This window comes from Gavialis gangeticus, unplaced genomic scaffold (assembly GCF_001723915.1).
Source record: "Gavialis gangeticus isolate Ggan-Ray unplaced genomic scaffold, GavGan_comp1, whole genome shotgun sequence".
Classification (NCBI taxonomy): domain Eukaryota; kingdom Metazoa; phylum Chordata; order Crocodylia; family Gavialidae; genus Gavialis; species Gavialis gangeticus.
The window spans coordinates 321,475-341,904 of record NW_017729012.1 but is presented as its reverse complement, the minus strand read 5'-3'; the positions used below and the strand labels follow the sequence as shown (position 1 = coordinate 341,904).

General features: G+C 46.2%; 3 protein-coding genes across 4 annotated transcripts in view; 2 read left to right on the top strand and 1 right to left on the bottom strand.

Annotated features, from left to right (window-relative positions):
• The window catches only part of XAF1 (XIAP associated factor 1), a 15,609-nt gene extending 11,709 nt beyond the window's left edge, over positions 1–3,900 (top strand). Inside the window, 2 exon segments of the mRNA XM_019511009.1 lie at positions 570–639; positions 2,612–3,900. Coding sequence (XP_019366554.1) covers positions 570–639; positions 2,612–2,625 — 84 coding nt within the window. The 3' untranslated portion in view covers positions 2,626–3,900.
• A 2,854-nt stretch (positions 3,901–6,754) lies between these two features.
• LOC109293195 (F-box only protein 39-like) lies at positions 6,755–11,113 on the top strand. Its single transcript, XM_019511006.1, has 3 exons — positions 6,755–8,523; positions 9,889–10,065; positions 10,799–11,113. Exons 1-3 carry the CDS (start codon positions 7,510–7,512, stop codon positions 10,925–10,927), a joined length of 1,320 nt encoding a protein of 439 aa, XP_019366551.1. The 5' UTR covers positions 6,755–7,509; the 3' UTR covers positions 10,928–11,113.
• Positions 11,114–11,220: 107 nt separating this feature from the next.
• Positions 11,221–19,537, bottom strand: TEKT1 (tektin 1). Of its 2 annotated transcripts, none has more exons than XM_019511007.1 (8): positions 19,190–19,537; positions 17,351–17,608; positions 16,534–16,699; positions 15,897–16,025; positions 15,254–15,397; positions 14,408–14,630; positions 13,103–13,299; positions 11,221–12,038 (listed from the first exon to the last, which is right to left on the bottom strand). In XM_019511007.1, exons 2-8 carry the CDS (start codon positions 17,538–17,540, stop codon positions 11,879–11,881), a joined length of 1,209 nt encoding a protein of 402 aa, XP_019366552.1. In that variant the 5' UTR covers positions 17,541–17,608; positions 19,190–19,537; the 3' UTR covers positions 11,221–11,878. The 2 variants fall into 2 exon arrangements, with proteins under 2 accessions (XP_019366552.1, XP_019366553.1); XM_019511008.1 differs by having other exon boundaries at positions 19,227–19,537.
• Between the last annotated feature and the right edge of the window lie 893 nt (positions 19,538–20,430).

The following is a 20,430-nucleotide window of genomic DNA, read 5'->3' as shown; positions in this document are numbered from 1 at the left end:
CTGGCACAGCTTTATGAACACTCGTGGTGCTCTGGAGAGGTGCCGGAGGACTGGAATGGTTCTTTGGTGGCAGTTGACAAAAAGGGAGAGAAGACGAGGTAGACAGAGAGGCACAAGATGGAAGAGATTTCTGCCCAGCCTGGGGAGCCACTTGCAAAGACCATATACAGGTTCCCATTGTGAATGGGTTCACACACCACCTGTGATTCTGCAATGACATTGAAGGATGGCCACAGTTTACAGGAGGTCATAGGCATGCATGCTCTTACATAGCTTCTGGATACAGAGATGGCAATTGCAGCTTAAAACTATCTTTGCCCTGAGCTCTGTCTCTAATGCAGGAACAGAGTAACTAAAAATCAGGATCAAACTTAAGGGTCAGATCCTAAGAAGTGCTCTTCACCTCCCCTACCTTGCAATGGCTCAGACATTTCCAGATAAGGAGGATGATTATATTTAAGCTGTAGCAAGAACAGAGCTACCATGGAGCAGGGATTACTGTGTCTTAACAAGTATGAATAAACAATGGGTACTATTTCTTTCTAACAGCACTATTTTTATTTGTTTAGATCAAGTGCCTTCGTTCAGCTTCTTTGCAAAGCGTCAGGAGGAAATCAAAATCAAGCCCTGAGAAACAAGGTACTGGGTTGTTCCAATAAAATGGGGTAGACTTCAGTTAATAGAAACATTTCTAGCTACGAAATACTGGATTAATAGGGATCATACAGGATCTCACATAGCAAGTGCCTCTGGAAGTGCAAAAGGTCAAAGAATTGCATGGGACGGAAGTAAAAATGTCAGGAAAGTCTTTGATGGAGCCACACAGTCCACTATGATAGAAACAGTGCTATACAACTCATTTGTCAGTGTAGGGGGCAAACAGAAAAATCAGAGGAAAAAAATTGTTACAAGTTAACCTCAAATGGAATTTTTTTAATTTTCTCAGAAAACCAGGAGGAGAGCAGAAAAGAGATTACATTTGGAGCTCAGTGGTCCTTTAGAAAAATGAATTCTGCTAAATTCTGAAACAAGGTGCTGGTTTTGAAACAAAATCATTTGACTTCTTCAATTTGGGGGGAAAAAAATTCCAACATAAACTATTTTTCAGATTTACACATTGGTTTGGATCACCCCAAATGGCATTTGTCAGTGAATAAAGTCACCAAAAATAAATGAAGATTTGCTCAGTTCTTTTTGGGAATTATAATCTGATATTTAAGATCCTAATACTCTAAAAACCACTGATTTGCACAATTAGGGCTCTAAGGCACTGTTAGGTTTGCAAACATGATTCACAAGATAAATCCAAAAATTTCAAATAGGAATCCATAGTATCTAAAGCATCAGACCCATAGGGTCTTTCTGAGTTGTTTGCGCAGCAGAATTGCTTTATTGTTTTTCTGTAGTCAAAAAAAATTAATGAAAACTAAGCACTTATGTGAGGGGTGCCTCCAGTCTAACAAGGGGTGGCTTGAGTCTAAAAAGGTCAAGAGTTATTGCCCTAAACCCAACTAACTTAGTGGGACCAGCTGGATTTACCTGTTGCTGTTTTGGATTTGCCTGAGGCCGCACAGAAAGCCCGTGGCAGGGAAGAATTAGAACTTGGCAGCTTCTAACTTTGATTTTATGCTCTTTCTACTAGAATAAAGTACCACAAATTACCGCAGCATTTCAGAATCTGTCCCATCAGGCTGCTTAAAAATGCATCTGCACTATAATCCCAATTCAACTGCATGTATGAAATTCTATATAACTCTATTTTCTCTCTTTTGTAAAGCATGAGGTCTCAGCTGTCCAGCAGAATGCATTTTTTAGCACTCATAAATGTACGATATAAAATTGTTTCTCAGTGACAGGTTTTAAGTAACTGCATCTTACTTAACGCTTGCCAATGCTTGTGCCATACACGCACACATATCCCACTTGAATTATACCAGCTTGGTTAAAGCAGTACAGTACCCTTGCCCCTACCTAGAACAGTTATACCAATGCAATGGTGGTTATGTCAGGATAGCTTATTCCTATAAAAAGGAGCCAAGGCACTTTTATACTGTGTAACAGCATAAACATTAGAGGTGGAACCAGCAAAAAATATTCTACCCCGAGCTAGCATAGTTATACAGGTACAAAAACAGGCACAATTGGGTGCTAACCGTAAGGACATTGGGCCTACTCCTGCATTTCTTACTCGGGCAAACCTCCCATGGAAGAGTATTAGTTTGCATAGACAAAAAGCAGCTATGTAATTTCAACCACAGTTACCTGTGTTTTACGTTAAGAACAAACAAAAAGAAAAGAGAGTGCAGAGAGTCTGCGCCAGACTAAACCCCAAAGGGCTGCCTTTCCCCGTACACAGTGTATTTAAAAGATGCAGTGCAACTAAAACAAAGGCAGGATTTACTTCCATATGAAGGGAATGAGTTTCACTGGCTTATGAATTACAGGACTTCACCTTGAAATAACTCTCTGTCTAATGACATGATTTATACTGCTTTTCTTGTACTACTTGAGACTGCTCTAGTAAACTCAGCCAAAAAAAAGGGAGGTGAAATTGTAAGCTACCCAGTCCTAGCAAAGAAACACAATTATGTTTTATCTCTTTGTTTTACAGAGGAGTCTTTCTAAGGTACTTCTGGGAAGAACTGGAAATGAATATCTTCTACCAGTTCCAGGCTTCAGCTCAGCTTCAGTAAACGCATTGCAAGTGCACAGACATTAACCTGCTTTATCCCTAGAGAATAAAAGTGACATGTTTCCTAAACGAGACAGAGAACAAAGAGCCACTCTCTGAAATGTATTTTGTACTAAACGGGTTTGTTGTTACTTTACCACTAAATTTGGGACAACTGTGACCTAACAACCTTATCATTAATGGGTAGGCCTCACCTAGTCTCTCCACCTTCTGAGTTTCATGGCAGTGAACAAAAGCAGGCTCTGCCACAATAACAGGGGTAACGTCCAACTCCACCTATTCCTGAAGAAGTTAAAGGCCAAATTCTCCTCTCAGATCCGCACAGACTTTGTAGCTGAAGTTGTACCAAAGTAAAGAGAGCTCAGCCCACAGCGCTTCTGCTGAGGCCACTGCTGATGTCCGGTGATTTGTAGCCTTCGAGCTGCGATGCACTGTGGGCACCATCATCCTTTTTCATTTTCTATAGCTGTGAGCAACATCAGAGAGCCTTGCAGGCCACATACTACCCACAAGCCATGGGTTGGGCCCCAGTGCTCCAAAGTGTTTGCTGTCAGACCCCTCACAGGGTTTGGGAGAGTTTAACCATTGTGCCAGGTTCCTGGACACGCTCCATCACAGGCATGTTCAGCCCCCAGACAGGAGCTGAGAGAGGGCAACGGTGCTCAAGTTCAAGCTGCAGAGTGAGTGGGTGAGCAGCACCAGTGACTCCTGAGTGCACTTTCTTAAGTGTGAACATGTGTGGATTGCACTCTTGCTAATCCATCTCCATCTGTTTTGGGAACACTTCTAGCTATGTGTAATCTGGCACTTTGGCTACTGGAACCAATACAGAGCAAATATGTGAGAGTAAGTGCCTTCTGGCCTGGGTAATCTGAATCAAATTTGGAAAGGAATGAATCCTGATTTACAGTATCCGAGAAAGCCAGGCTGCTAAGCCAGGAGTACCTGCTGGATATCCCTTCCTTCAGGCCACCTGTACCTAGAAGAGGAGAGCACAAGTAAATCAAGTCTTACTGCTGAAATGAAGCCTGAAGGATAACTCGGAGAACATTCTGCAAAACTGTATTTGCAGAAACAGCCAAAACTTACCGTTTCCACCCAAGAGATCAGCAGACTTTTAAGAGGTCACCTCTTTCTGAACATCCTACTCAAACTAGCAAACAGTTGTACATTATGTAATACAAACTACCACGCAACTGCTTTTGTGAGAAAAAAAAAAGTGACTCTGAAGATTAAAGCCAACTCATTTTGCTTGCAACTTCATCTTTGGTTACTTTGTGTCCTGGGTTTGTGTTCAACCTGCGCATGGGCCAATAATGCATTTAGCATCCTGGGATGTCCATCATCAACCTGGGCTAACAGCACTGGAAGGTCAGCTCTCTGGGGTAAGGATTGTCTTCTGCGTCTCTGCAGATCTTAGTACAACTGGGTTCTGGGCCAGGTTTGGGATTTTGAGGCATTACTGTAATAAATTGCTAATCCAAGTCTATTGAATGCCATGTGCTAAAATAATGTCTTTCCACAAGCATTTGCGAAGCACTCAGGATCATGGAGTCTAGATCTAGAGTGGAGTCTTTGGGGCACAGACTTATTTTTGCTAGAAATCAAAAATATATAGGCCTGGATTTGAGTGGAGCAGCCAAGCTGATGTCTAGAATCTAAGTCTACATTAAAAAAAAAAAAAAAAAGTCAAAATCTTGAAACTGCTGGTGACAAAAGAAAAAAACTGCAAACACTTTAAAGCTGCGGTGATCATCACCTGGGTGTGACACTGATACAGCCGTGGGCAGCTTGCAACTTTAGCCCAAGTTGCTGGGAACTATTCCCTGTTCACCTCAATTAGGTGTTAACTCATTGCCCAGTGAGTGAGTTAGGTGTTAACTCACCCACTGGGCCCCACCCCTGCCCATTACATTTTCCCAGAAACAGGACCCACCATCCAACTAATTTAGACACCCAGGACCAGTGCTGCCTTCCAGATTCTCCCACGGTCCAAGCACTCTCTCCTAGAGCTCCAACCTTCTGGATTTATCCTTTACCTCCTCAGGGAAGAAGACAGCTGAAGCCTTCAAAAACATCTATTCGATGCAGGTCCCAAAAACTAATGACTCTAACAAGCACAGATACATAGATAAATGCAGACAAAATAATAACTATGCATGTCTGTCTCAATTCCTGCACCACACTCAGCTGCTCTTTGGGCTTAGATTTAGAGTCCTTTCAGGAGTCCAGGGCTCCACCCTCCTCCAAATAACTTGCTCCAAAACATAAACTAGCTTCTCCAATAGCCCAGGCCAGACCTTCCTTTTATACTCTCCACATCCTTTCTCAGGTAGCCTTCTGATGAGCCTCATCAGGTGATCAAAGCCAGTACCAAGGAACTGCTGCTTAGTCACTTCCCCTGTGGAATTCACCTTTGAAAAGCTGGCTTGACCTGGGCATTTGCCAAGTTTAACCACCCTCCTTTGTCAGAAAGTGCAAACACTTCTCCTGTGTTTTACTTCAAGGAGGTTAAGGACAGTAGGGAGAGCAAACCAGCTCAGCATTATAACTAGAGCTTGAAATCTGACACAGATACGCAGAGGGTCTAAAATATCAAAGAGAATCCATACACTCTACATAGACTCCCCAGACCATTACAGATTAAAACCCAACATGCAAAAACTGCAAGCATCTGCAGCCTTTTCCATAGCCTTCAGCAGTCTATAGAAGTTCTGATGCGAAGAAGGACTGTCTTGGGATTAACAGAAACCAGCCTGCATCGCATCCCTCTGCTGAAGGATGTGCATTCAGGGAAGGACAGATTGAAACCAGCCCTGAGTTCCTTGTGTGCTGTTGGCACCGAGTTCCCAAGTATATAAGAGGTTAGATTTATATAACCTTTTATATATATATATATATATATAGAAAGAGAGAGAGAGAGAGAGATTTTTACAAAAAAAAAATCTGTCTACTTAGCCTTTATATCCGTTCCTTACAGGGCTGGCCACTTGCCTACGTCCCCATTTACACTGGGATAAGGCAGGCTGTAGGCATGACATCACAACAGAGCCCTGCTGTTCCTTCATAATGGCTGGATCTGGGCACACGCCATCTCTCAGTGCCCAGTGAGCCCTGTCAGGACAAGATCAGAAGAGGAATGGTGCTAGGGTCTGAATGCCTTCCAAACAAAGCAGCATGAACAGCAGAACTGGTAACTAACTGATCTCTTGCATCACAGTTTTGCTTCGATCCCTCCCCATCAAGTCTTATAACTTTCAGATGCATTCCCCATCCCCTGGATCATGCTGCCAGAATCCCCAAGACAGACTGGCTCACTGAACGGCTTAGCATGTATTTCCCCGGCAGAGGGAATGTGATATTTGAAGTAGAGAAATTATCTTTGATTCCAGCAGGCCCTTAGAGCACCCTCCCTGATGGACTGTGGTACTCACATAGAAGAGCTTAAAAAAAAATCAGCAGATGTGTGTCAGGCATCCAATCTTTGCTGCCCAAAAAAAAAGCAACTCTTCCATGGTTGAGCACCAACCATGCTGACAGGCTGCTCAAGAGAGGACTTGATCATGTTTAATTGCCATCTCCAGTCTTGCTGGTAATTTTCAGGAGCTTCTAGTGTTTGGGTGGATATAAAATTTAACCAATTGATTCCCAAAGTCCACGCTCAACTGATGTTGCCGTTCCATTGGAGGCCAAGACCTGAAACGGTATTTTTTGGTGTCGCTCCAATTTTTGCGCCTTTAGCCCAAGTAGTTAAATTGCCAGGGCTTCCCCAAGTTGTTTCCATCAGAGGAAGAAATCAGGAATTTCTCTGGTGCAGTCACATTCATCTGCCAGAGATGCACCCAAAGTTCCCCAAGCCAAATTGAAAGAAAGAGCAGGTTCCTTGCTGACCCACCTCCCATGGCAGGAAAGCAGCTCCAAAGCCCCCAGGGGTAACACTGCCACTGCTTATCCACCCTTCTCCCCTGCTGCTGATTGTAGTTGCCAGTTAAATAGGGTCTTAACTTAGCTAATTCACATGATCTAACTGGAAGGGGAATTGGCCTGTGCTATATGGGCTTGCAGCGATGGGCTCTAATAGCTATTACATGGTTTCTGCAATGTCAAGAAACTGGACTCAAGTGGTCCCGACTCCCTTGTAGTCCTGTGTTAGCTGGTAAAATTTAACTGCACCTGCTAACTCCCATGAAAGCTGCCTGGCGTTTGTCAGGGTTTTGCTTGACTTAGACAATTTGAGTTAAAAACAAGCCCTTTTTCTAAGTGAAAACACATGTTACTTTGTGTCCTGTTTGCTTTCTAGTGTCTTGCAAGAAGCTCTCTGCCTCTCACATTCTTTCCCACCCCCAAGCCTTGCAAAATAATACCTTCACTCCAGGGTCTGCAATAAAGTAAAACCATTAACCACATCATTTTAGCTGTATCTGGGCCACCTGGCCTAGTGACTCCAGAAGTAAACCTCCATTGTTTTCAATTTTCTCACAACATAAAGGGCTTCAATTGCTCCTTCAATCCTGGTAGCAAGGCTAAAAGCTCATCCTGCTGCTTTTATCAGGTCTGTGACTGTCAGCACCTTTTTGCGTAAGGGTATTCTGCTCATCAGTTTTCTCCGTTTCAATTTAGGTTAGATCACAGTTTACACCCACAGGCCCATTTGGTCACCAGAGTTTGGATGTAAAGAGGTAAAAAATGGATTGTCGCTTTTGACTGTAGAGACTGGAGTTTTCTAGTCACTTGGAATATACTGACCCATTGCAGGACAGCAAATAAGTAGGCAAAGCTTTACTGATCTGCAGACCACTCGGCTAGATTCTGCTTTGATGGAGGATGACGGCGAACCCGAGCAGAGCTGCTGGGCTTTCCTACCTGACATCTGCATGAGCCACGTGTTCCGGTGGCTAGACGACAGGGACAGATCCCGGGCTGCCTTAGTCTGTAAGAGATGGAGTCAGGCCATGTACTCGGGGTCTCTCTGGAGAACCAGAACCATCACCTTCCGTGGGATGCCTTCTAGGTTGCACACAGCAGAGCTTGAATCTTCTCTGTGGTACGTCAAGAAATTTGGCAAGTACTTGGAACACCTCGAGATCAGGTTCCTGAATCCTTACCATGCTGTCTTCACCCGAAAATTTCAAGTGACTATCAGAGGGCTTCTTTCACGCTTGGGCAAATGTAACAGCCGCCTGATGTCCCTAAGTATTCAGCACCTGGAGTTGGACAGAGTGGTCTGGAAAAATGGCATCCGGATTCAGTTCATCAAGAACTTAAGTACTTTCTTAAAAAGAATGGGCAAGCACCTTGATTATCTCAGCTTGAAAGGAGCCCGGGTGACGCTGGAAGAAGGCTGTGAGCTTTTGAGCTCTTTGAGCTACTTGAAAAATAAAAGCCTCATCTCTGAAATCAACATAGAAGATTTATTTGGTCACCACCTCCCTATCTACAACTGCTCCCTGTTTCACCAGACAATGTCTAAGTTCTGTAACCTGGTCATCCTGACCCTCAATTACAACTGCATTTCTGACGACCTGCTGGACATGCTGTGTGAACATAATGCCAATTCTCTCTGGACCCTAAATGTCAAGTGCCACATCCATGACCCTCATGGGCAAGTGGTATGGGGGATGTCCTGGGCAAACCTAGCCAAGAGAGCCCCAAAACTCAGAGTGAACTTGTTCTTTGAAAGCATCATGAAGCATGACAGTTTAGCCAGGATCCTGTTAGCAGAGATCCCTGCCAGGAGCATCAGTCTACGCAGCGGGTACTTCAGTGACTCAGACTGGACAATGAGACCCACCCTCACCAATATCTTGCCAGCTTACAAGCACATCCTACAGGTACGGTGGGGACAGAGACACTGTACTCTCCTGTTACTAAGCTGAACGGGTGGCCGTGCCCACGTTGGCCTTGTACCCAACTGCTGGTGCGGAAGTGAAGTCCTGACTTGAGGTCAAAGCTCACAAGGCCATTTTGCCCACAGATGGCAAGTCCAGCATGCCAGCCAAAGTCCAGTGTCCCTAATGTTTCTGCGTATCTAAATTCCTCAGGTAGCTTCAGCTGGCTGCGTAGTTTTTCATTTCCATTGGGTGGCTCAACTTTGCCCTTCTGAACAGCTGCTCTTCTCCAGCCCAGCTCTGGTGAGCAATAACGCCCTTTCATATTGAGTGAGGATCAGTCTGTAAAAAGGCTTTGGGAACTTCACAGATGGAAGGCTTTATGCCAAAAGCATTACTCCCTTTCAACCCCAGACTTTCTTTGCTCTCGATCAGCATGTATGAGAAACTGGAGAAAACAGATATGGGCCTGAATTTCAGGTACATCACATGTTGGCCTACACTACAAAGCTCTGCTTGGGTGGCTATATTGACAGGGATGAGGAAAAAAACCCCAGCCCCCAGTCAACACTATGATATGGGCAAAACCGTGGTATAGACCAGGCGATCCCAGGAAAAGAGCACACTGGTTGGCATAGCTTATTATGCCATTAGGGAAGGTTATACAGCTGTGCTGGTCCTGGGTATGACCTTAAACTGCATCCAACTGGAGGGCTAAGTGGGTACTTTTATAAGTTGGGAATAGGGCACGTCAAAACCCTAGCCCCCACCACCTTGTGGGTACTCCTTAGTTGGAGAAAGGCTAAGGGACATCACCCCGACAGAATCACACCCTTGCTGAGGCATTAGACAGTCAGCAGCAGCTCTAATCTACAGCTACAACCGCCGAGGCTCTGCCAGTCTGGCCTTTGAACTGTCTCGGTGGTTTAAAGTGGGGATGGTAGGTCTAGGGCAGCCTCCACTCCTCCATATTCCTGCCTAGGTGTATGTGCTGAAGGGCTTGGTGTGATGATCCCGTAGACCTCTTGCACGTACACCATGATGCAGAGGATTGACGGTTGCCAAGTATAGCTGGACTGGCAGAAAAACTTCTGCTGCCGTATGCCGTGTGTCCGCAAGAGGGCTCTGTTGACTTAAATATGTGAGTACTGCTCTTGGTTGAGCTTCAGTAACATCCGACCCTATGGGATGCTCTGGGTGTTACTGTTAGGTACATACATACCAGTGCCACTGTACCAAGGTACAAAATGGATGTGCTGGTAAGACAGTAAAAGGAGAAAAGGCTGGCTGACAGGATCCCCGTGAAACTGCCACAGCAGAGAGGCCTCTGCTTCTGCACAGAAATTAACCGTGTTATTAATTTTCAAGAAACTGACCCTCGAGTTCAACCATGACCACGAACCACTGGATGAGGAGCTGCTGCAGCTCGTGCTAGCATGCGAAAGGCTCTTCTTCCTGAAAGTCTGGGCCTTCCTCAGCGTCACATTTATGGAGCAGCTGCTCCAAAAACGGGCCGAAAGGAAATGCACCCTGTGCACCATAAAGGTACAAGCCTGTGTTGTAAAATCTCTTTCCCCTGCTCCTCTTCATCAAAGCCCTCCACAGAAGGGCAGCCTCTGAAACTAGTGGTGCAGGCTTCTTTAGATACTATCTCAACATGAAGTACAAGGATCAGGAGCAGACTCCCAAGATCCACTGAAACATGGGTCTCTGTCCTGATGAGCCCCTGCAAAACATAGTCAGGAAAGGTACTAACCAGCTCCAACATGATGGATGTACCTAAAAGTACACATTAAACCTTAATCCCATCCTTAAAGCCCAGTAAGATTTATGTTCTGCACAGGGATGTTTGTTGAATCCAGGGGGAGGGCATAGCCTCTGCTGCTAGGCAGCTTAGCAGAACCCCATCATCACAGCTGGGCTCTCATTCCAGCAGATCCTCCAAGATCCATGTACATCCCAGAGGATCCATGGGCTCTGGGGACAGAGCCACCTGTTTATCTCATAGGGAAAGGAGCCTTCCCCACCCCACATCAGACATTGCGAGGTTGACGCGCCAAACAGGAGACTCATTTTTCACTCCCTGAGGCACAGCTCTCTGAGACAGCCCCAAACCCAAACTGAATCGGGACTTCAGGACCTGACCCCCATTTTCCATTAGAGGGATGGCTTATCGAAGCAGCCGCAGCAGTCACGAGGGCTTGTCCCTGTAACTCGCTGAATGGCAGAGCCTGCTGCATGTATCCCTGGTAGATGCAACTGCTCTCTGTCCACACAGGTCAGGATTTACACTGCCCGGCATGAGACCCACGAAGAGGACCGAATGCTGCGAGACATTTATAGGAAGTTCAGAGACCTAATTGACTCAGAGCTGAATTATTTTGTCATCGCCTACCCCATGGTGTGAGCCACTGGTGATTTCCGAGGAGACGTAAATAAAGATCACTGACACCCGCAAATGTCTGAGCCCATCCTTTGGAGGAAGCAGTGGGGAGCTTAGTGGGCTTAGCAGTGGCTCTGAAAGGGAAAGGCTGCTAGAACTGGAATAGGTAGGGAGCAAAGCCTGAATCCCCTAGATTAAAAAAAAAAACCTCAGGCTTTTTGCAACTGGGCCTTCCCATCCCACGTCTTTGCTGCTCTGTCTCATTTTTGCATTTATTCTCACAACGGCACTGAGCAAAGCAGAACTCATGGCCAAACTCATTTTAGTATGCTTCATTCACAGATCTCTAAGGACAGCACTATTATTACCACTATTTTACAAAAAGGGAAACAGAGGCACAGAGATGGGAAGCAGCTTGCCCAAGGTCATCCGGCAGGCCAGTGGCAGAGCCTGGAATTGAATCTGGGTGTCCTGGGTCCCAACACGCCATCCATTAGGTCACGCTGACGCAGCCAGCAGGTATTGAGCTACTGCACATTCTTAGCATCTTAAGGCACTGGAAAAACAATCGCATCTAAGGTTCACTGGCACCCCTGCCAAAACTAATGACTTTATGTAGGAACTTCTGTTTTAGCTCACAGCATTTAAAAAGCAGTAAGTGCTGAAGTGACACTGGCAGCATCCAAAATAGATCAGGTGACTGTAAAAATGGGGCTTTCCTTTTGTTCCATAACTGTATTGTTTAAACGGGGAGCCTCTGGAACTTGGGTATTCTTTGGAACAAGGGCACCTGGGGACAGTTTAAGTCCATTTTAATTCATTTGTGAGCACACAGGGCTGGGATCTGGTCAAAGTTACCCCAGGGTAAATCCAGAGTTGGTAGGGGACAGCTCAGAGTTGCTCTAGCCTTGCTCCGGAGCATCTCTCAGCAGACACTGGCCCGCTGTGCAGTGTGCTATCACTGATGTCAGGGTCTCAGAAGTTGTTGATGGAAATGGACTCCCTCATCTGCATGCAGAGCACTTCATCGATGTACAGCGTGTTCTCCTTGACCTGGATCTCCTCCTCTAGGGACAGCTGCCGGCGGCTCAGGCCCTTCAGCTCTGCCTCAGCCTGTGCCCATGTGTCCTTTAATCTAGGAGGGAAAAACCCAGGCAGATACTGGTGTAACCATGTGCATCTTATGTGACAGAGGATCACTGCACACTCTCCAAGTGAAACCCCTGGGGGAGGAAATCTCTGTGAAGGTCCCATCAGGGTACTTCCCCATACTGTTCCACTGGGAGGTGGCCCATTCCTGCAGGAGAATGGGCTCTTATACTCTCAGGGACTCCTCCTGGCCACAGCTCGCCTGACCCACCCCTCTTCAAATGGGGCTGCACTGGACAGGATATGGCTCCAGGCTCTACTACGTTTACCTGATCTGTGCTGGGTAAAGGAAGATACTGTAAATACCTCTGACCCCATTACAACTGCATCCCATCCCAGATGGTTGGGGACATGAACAAGCAGGGTGAGATTCTGAAATAGCAATGTTATAACACCCCTGCCCATGATCTGCCAACTCTTCCCAAGCAAAATAGTTCCTCTACACCCTTTCCCTTGACACCCAAGGACAAGGCCACAGAAGCAGCAGAGCCCCAAGAGAGAGTTAGAGGGAGTGGGTAAAAGATCCATTGCCACAGAGACTCTTTTAAGTAGAGATCTCAGAGAGGCATAATACCTCCCCCGCCCCCGTTAGAGCACACTGCGGTTGCTGGTTCACACCTATTAACATTATTCCAAAAAGGCTGATAAACCATAAGGTTGAACAAAATGAGTCACTTTCTAGTACTGTTTTCAAGTAAAAGTGGATGGGAGACTTTCTACATAGTTATGTTGTACTCTAAAAATACCTTTGTTTTTTTTTCCAGAGCTGGGGCCAAGAGACTTGCGGACATTTATATGACCTGTTCTTTTAGTTAGCTCAAATAATCATTTCAAGATCTAATGAGTGAAAACCAAAGCACCACTGCAATGTCTAGCTCTCTCTAATAAAACAACTTGAGACTTAACAGGCTGATGGGCCTCTGCTTATTTAGAAAGCCAGATATTGAAAATGCGTGCACGCACATCTGTATGTCAGTGTGGGGGAGATTTACTTCAACTGTTTCCATCTGCCCAGTCACTGACACCCAGCTGTTCCACCACTCCACTTGCCTCTGAATATTGCTTGTGATCTCCTGAACTTCACTCATCAGCCGGTACTGCACCATGTCACGACACAGCTCCACGTTCGGACGATGGGTCCGGGCCTCCAAGCGGGTCTGAGCCACCTTAGCAGGTCCTTCTTTATCGGCAACAGCTTTCTTTAAGGCTGCAATGTTCTTCTCCTGGGATGTTATCTCATCCATCACCTTAATGAATCCAACAGAGGGAAGAGCAATACATTGCCTCTTCCAGTGACTTCAACTTGATATCCTCTTTCATAACTGCCACCATAAATGCCTCAACTCAGAGTCACACAAGGTTCTTTGGGTAAATCCAATATCTTTTATTAGACCAGCTCAAATAGTTGGAAAAATTCTTCTTAGCAAGCTTTTGGGCACAAACACCCTTCGTCAAGGTGGGGATGCGAGGGTGTTTATACCCAAAAGCTTGCTAAGAAGAATTTTTCCAATTATTTGAGCTGGTCTAATAAAAGATATTGGATTTACCCAAAGAACCTTGTCTGCCCATGTGCTTAGACCAACATGGCTACAACCTACCCCTCTCACAACTCAGTGTCATTTCACCTGCAGATCTCAAAAGTAATTCTCAAAGGTGGGTGAAGATTACCACCACAGTCTTGCAGACAGAGTCACTGTGGCACAGTTTGCGGAAGCCAACATTTTCAATGGTAGTTGCTAACTTTGAACCTCAATTTCTGAGTATCCTATTTAGGAGATCTAGGCCTAATTTCAAAAGACACCGAGCACTCCCAACAGCAACCCATCTGAGTTGAGGACCCAAGCAGCAGAACACCTCTAAAACCAAGGGATGAATCATGGCTCCATTGCACTGAATGGCACCGTTTCCTTGGAATTTAATGAGGCTCAGGAGACTTGGGCAGGGCACCCAAACACTGAGAAAAACAAACAGAGACAGTTTCTGAAAATTTAAGCCCGAGTGACCTGCCCAAGGCCTCCTGGCACCAGGGGCTGCAAAGAAAATAGATCTCAGATCACTGCTGAGCCCAGAAGCATGCAGTTATTAGTCTACAGCTGCTTCTCCGCTCCTGCTGCATAATATTTAGCATTGTGATTGAAAGGAATTCTCAAGCTCACCTGTCTTCTAGGATGTGCAATCAAGAGGACTTGCGCCGCTTCAAATTGGAAAATGAATGGCACCTTAGCCATAAAAGTGCAGAAAGCCCTGGACTCCTTGAACTTCTAAGGCAGGGTAGCTTGAGCCTTTAGATCCTCCCAACTGGGCAACCCCATCCTGCTTCTACACAGTCCCTGCATGCTCCCCTCCGGCATTTACCTTTGCCAGGTGTGTCTCCAGTTTGCTCTTTGCATCTTTGGTCTCCTTCACCCGATTTCGGAAAGCAACGTTCACTGTGTCGCACTGCTTGCGCATGTCCCCAGCCGTCTGGGACAGGATGCTGTCGATCAAAGCCCTCAGAGCCAAGGAGTTGTTCCTCTGTTTGTCGGCCTTTTCGACATTTATGTTTGAGAAATCGACCCAGTCCTCAGGGCTCACAGAACTACAATGGCATCAAACAAAAAAGGTCACTCAGGGTGATGCACAGCCCATGCAGGTATTCATGGGCATGCGCTAACTCTGCAGGAAGGAAAGCAGAATAACACGAAGGAAGCATTATGGTATCAGAGGCCAGTGTTGGCTGCATCACAGGAAGGACCAGCTCTCACCCTCAAAGAGATAAAGAAGGGAGGGAAGGGAACCGATTTGCCAGTGTCATACAGCATGCCAGTGACCGAGTCAGGAATTGATCCCAAACCCCCACCCCGAGTCCCCAGACTAGTGTCCCATCTGCTAGGGCAATTTGGGTAGCAGAAAAGAAGTGGAGCAGGAAGCTAGATTAGGAAATCCAGCCACGTTTGCCAGTGACATAATGTTTTCCTCTCACTAACTGCTAACATCCAAACCATTTACTGGCATGGATGTCCATGAGGAACATTGCTATTGCTCAGGGAAGAGAGACTCGAGCAGTACAGCGATGGGCAGAATTAAAAAAAAAGCAGCTAAGAAAACAGATGGAAAGCCTTATTATATACAGGGGCTAGGCTCATCTTAATATAGCAGGGATAGTTTAAGATGCCTGCCTACACAACAAGTAGCTCTTTATCTGTGGCAACAACCACTTACTTCCCTTCCACCTTCACTACATTTTTGGCGTATCTGATATCAGGGGTGTTGTTTGTCAAGTCGGCGCAATAGTTATCGATTGTCAAGGCAGTGAACTTGTCTTTCAGATCCATTTCCAGGTTGTATTTAGCAGAACGGTTTAGCCTGGAAGGAAAACAATTAAACTCCGTTAATCTGCAATTGAATAAAATAATGGCCTCCTTCTTTCCTGAATTGAGGCACGGTGCTACTAACGAGTCCATTTTTGCCACTGGGGACACTCAGAAATCCCCCAGTGTCCACCCAGGAGCAGGTGAATTACGTAAGGCCAATCTTATTTTCATCTGCAAATGTGAATCGTAAGCTGTCACTCTGGCAAGTGTAGGGCATGAAGCTGCTCCCACCGAGGTCAAAAGCAAAACACACATGGGTTTACATGGTGCAAGTCCTGGAAACCCTGGACCTCACTGGACCAGCAGTCTCTTAATAAACTCTCTGCTGAAATCAAAGGGTGTGATCCAGTCTCTCAGAAGTCCTGAACTCTGATTTCAGCAGGTGCTTAGACTCTCCCAAGGTTTGAATTTAGCATATTAAGGCTCCATCAAGGACCCTCTCCAACATGGGGCCCACTCAGTGCTCTGCCCCTCGGCCGGCCCCTCTATACCTAATTTGCTCATTGCTTTGTTCCAGTGTGCGTTCAAGCAAGGCCATAACCCCTTGAAGTACTTCCACTTCCTTTATCAGCTCCCGTTCCACTTCGTCATGGACCAAGTCAATCCCAACTCGCCTCTCCCTAAGAGAAGAGGGAAAAACACCATCAGTTTGTGTGATTCATTTGAGCATCCCAGCTCTGACGACCCCTATGCTAGAGCATACTGTACCCAAGGCGTGTCTTTGCTATATCTGACTGGCAATAGCGCCTGATTTTCTGCTGCACACTGGGGTAACTGAACCAAAGGCAACTGAGGAGAAAGTCAGGCCCTGGGGTGGGTGCTTCAGCATTAGCAAGGCAGTGCACCCATCCAAGGACCTGACTTGCAACTCCTTTGGGTTCTAGCTGGGAGCTTCAACGAGACCTAATGCAGTCTGGTCCCCAGATCCCACCTCACATCAACACCACCTCTGCATCTTTTCCACAGGTGCCTTCTAAACTCCAAATCATTAACAAGGGTGGCAGGCGCTGAAAGGTTTCTAGGCGTAGGCTTTCAAATTTCCACTATTTCCAAACTCACCTACAGCATTCATCAGTTACACTCGCACTACTTATTATTTGGAATGGCTCAGTAATGTATTATTCTCACCTGTTCAGGAGACACTCTTGAGCAATGAAAAGGGGTTCTCTGCAGCTCTCCAAAGCTTTCTCTACCCTTGTCTTAAAAGTCAGCAGCACCTCTGTCTCATTAACAAGCTCCTCGAGTTTGTCATCTAATTCTTGCTTCCAGTATTTTATTTCTTCAAGTCTCTGCTCTGTAATAAGAAGACAGAAAATTAATTATATGCAGCCAAACATTAACTCATGGCCCACAGTTATGGACAAAATGGACTCAGGTTACAATAACCGTGGTGAGTTTATCTCCGAGTTCTTATATACCGTGGGACAGGAAATCTGGGTTCAACTGACTGCTTGGCCACATGCCTCCTGTGTGCCCTTGGACATGTCAACGAAGTCCTCCATGGCTACGTTCCTCACATGGGAACAGAGGTGAAAGTAATACTTTCCTGGTCTCTCCCATCTCACTAGCCCACAAGTCTCTGACTATGCTTCATTATACAAAAGAGCCATGATCTCACTGGTTTCTTCAAAAACTCTTGCTATGATGCTTCCAAAAGACACATAACCTGGTTGCAAAGACAGCTTCCTTGCCTTGCTTAACTCAATAATACTTAAATATCAAGCCAAGGCCCACTAGCTCCTGTATGGTTATAATACAGAATTCATCACAAAATAATGTTGGAAAGCAAATGCATCCCTATTTTTCTCTGGCATCAAGCAACATGCCATCGACACATGCTACTACTTAGTGCTCAATACCAAGTGGTATCCCCAGTGTTTGTGGGTGTACCTTAAATGTTGCAAACCCCAACGATCCCAGTCACACACAGAGCAGGCATCGTCACCTATTTTCTTGTTGACGTCGCTTTGGGTTTTCTGAGTTGTTTTTTCGATTTCGTCCACCAGCCTCTGGCTCTCCTCTACAACTCGCTCCGACCTGGATCTCTGAGACTCTGCACTGGCATACTGGGTCTTGTTAGCGATGTGCCACTCTGAGGGAAAGAACCTGGGAGGAACTTGCAAGAGTTTTGCCATTGTCCTTTTGAAATCCCAGGGTGGAAAAGCAGGAACAAAACTACCACTTAGCTACTAGGACGGAGAACCTGAAAACCAGAATAACATTATATTGGGTCTCGGAGGCAAAGAAAGTGAAGCAATCTGTATCCAGACAGGAGAAGGCGGGATGGGCGCGGGGAACTGGAGTGCCTGAATGAACCAGGTGAAGACTTTGCAATGACTGGCCTTTAGGTGCTCGTTGCGAGAGGGACCAAAAGCAGTCAAATCACATACAAATCCCTGCTGAGGGAATCACTGATTACTTGATTGCATGTACTGTAATAAACAGTTAGACTGTGTACGTGTGACTGGGGCCGATTCTGTCTCCCTGTATGCATTGCTTGGGCTTGTCAAAGCACCGCAGGGAATACAGGCATATGCTCAAGGCTACCAATTTAACACCGTGGGGGAAGCAGACACGAGTGGGCCAGGCCATTGATTTAGCTCTGCTGCTTGTTCACTGCATTGCCCCCCTTGCACAGATCTCACACTGCCTCTGGGAGGAGCATTCCTGTTCACCCCGTCGCCAGTGCTGCACAGCAAGTGTGGCCAACCTGGCACACAGGTGCCACAGGCAGCCTCTGTGTGTGGCACATGGCAGACTGGGGAGGGAGCAGAAAGCACAGGCGCAGGCAGGGCACCGGGCAGGACGTGACATAGCGGGTTGGGCAGAGAGCAGAGGGGAAGGAAGCAGAAAGCATAGCAGCAGATCAAGAAGGGAACGCAGGGCTGGGAGCGGAAAGCAGAGCAGCAGAGCAGGCAGGAGAAGGGAATCAGAGTGGCACACACCAGGGAGAATGTGGAGTTAATTTTGGGACACACCTGCCAAAAAGGTTGGCCCCCTCTACTGTAAAAGCAGCTGAAAGATCTTCTCAACATCCCTGAATAATGCAAAGGACAAAAAGGTACAGTCCCACTCTCTTGACTAGGGGCAGGCAATTATTTCGGGGGGAGGTCCACTTACTGAGTTATCCCCTTATCAGAGGAGAAGAGACCTTTAGCAGAAGGGCAAGGAGAGAAGAAAAGGAAAGGACGTGTGGGCTTGAGAGCAGTAAGGAGGGCCACTAAAATGTCTGAGATAGAGACAGAACAACAAGGCAAAATTAGATGGGGGGAAGTCTCTTGAAGAGAAAGCAAAGAGATCAAAACAAGGCTCAAGGCAGGAGGAAGTGAATGCGAGGAAACCCATTAAACAGAAACATGAGACTAAGAGGACCCTGAAAAAGGTGGAGGAGAAAAAATACCCAAAGGACAAGGAGAGGAAAGAGCAGAACAAAGGAGAAAAGGGAAGAGAACAAAAAGGGAAATCATCATCAGGTATTTCTGTTACTTATGGAAACGTTCCCGTTAAACCATCCCAGCAAAATGCATCCAACGGAGCAAGCGTATCCCAGGACCGCCCCCTCGTGCTGGAGATGGGGTTTTGTTCTAGCACTTCCCCAACCTAGCACTGTCTCACTCTCTCCCATCACATGCACAACCACAGCTATCGTTCAACACAGATGTGCATGCATGCACATCCATCCCCCCCATGTACAAATAAGCCAAACCCCACACATGTGCACGCGCACACACATCCAACCCCCTCTTTCTTTGCTGGTCCAGGTGCCGGCCTGACTGTTGCTGACCTGTCCGGCCAAATTGTGTGTCCGCAGCTTCCTTTACCAAATTAGCTCCAGGTTGTGCCTTCAGGCTTGGTTCCTGCAGCAGCAAAGCATGTTTCCCCTTGGCCCAGAGGAGCGAACTCAGGGCAACCTGGAACGTAAACAAAACCGTTCCTATGGGAACCAACAACTTCCTCCCGGCAACAGAGGCGGGCTGTAGTTCAGGCACACGGTTAGTCACGGCTTGTACATGGGTGTTGCCATCCCCTCCGGTCGGAAATAAGCTATCTGTGATGCTAAGATTTAACACAACCATGTGCTGGGGTTGTTTTTTTTTAAGATTCATTATATCACCACATTTGCAGCTTTGGATAGGTCTCTTCATTCCTGCTAATTTAAACAGAGACAAAATTAATTGAGCATCACCCTTGCATTGAAAAATACAGGCAAGAGCTTTTAAGGACCTGTATTTTTTTGTCAGCGGTGAAATGGTGTCAGCGGTATTTGATGAACATTGTATTTTTTCCAGGCAGTTATTTTTTTTTTCTTTCAGTGGGACAAAAACTGATCAAGAGCTGGAGATAAAAGAAGATGGAGCTGAAGTGAACAAGGGATCAGCCTATATACTATATTGTTGATGGGTTTTCTACAGCTGAGCTCAGGGGAGAAGGATCTGGTATTTTAAGAGAAGGAAGGAAGGAAGGAGGTAAAACACAGGTCATAGGAGAGGGAGAGCTTGGAGCTGGAAGGAGTGGGACTGAAACCAGAGCCTGGGAGAGTAAGGACACAGACACTGAGAGGAGGAATAGAGAAGGGGCTGGAGAAGAGAAAAAAAAAAGGGGCAAGGGAATATTATTAAGGAAGAATTCACTATTTATGCCATCCAGGAAGAGCACACACCAACTGCAGATGCTTCCTCCGCCTGATGAAGGGTTTCTCAACCCGAAACCTTGCAAAGAAAGTTGTTTTCCCCCAACTATTTAAGTTGGTCTAATAAAAGACAGCAGATTCACCCAAAGGACCTTGCCTGCCTATGTCCTTAGACCAACACGGCTATAACCTATACCCCTGTAAAAACCTTAATTACACTAATTGTTTCTTATGCCTCGACCCCACAGACACTGATGCATGTGTGCTTTACTCAATTGAGCAATCCCATATAAGACAATAATGAGACTATTCCCAGGAGCATTTATGTGAGCAGTTGCAGTAAGATCAAGCCCTTTAGCCTGTGCACTGACCCAAAATGCTGGCTCTGAACAGCT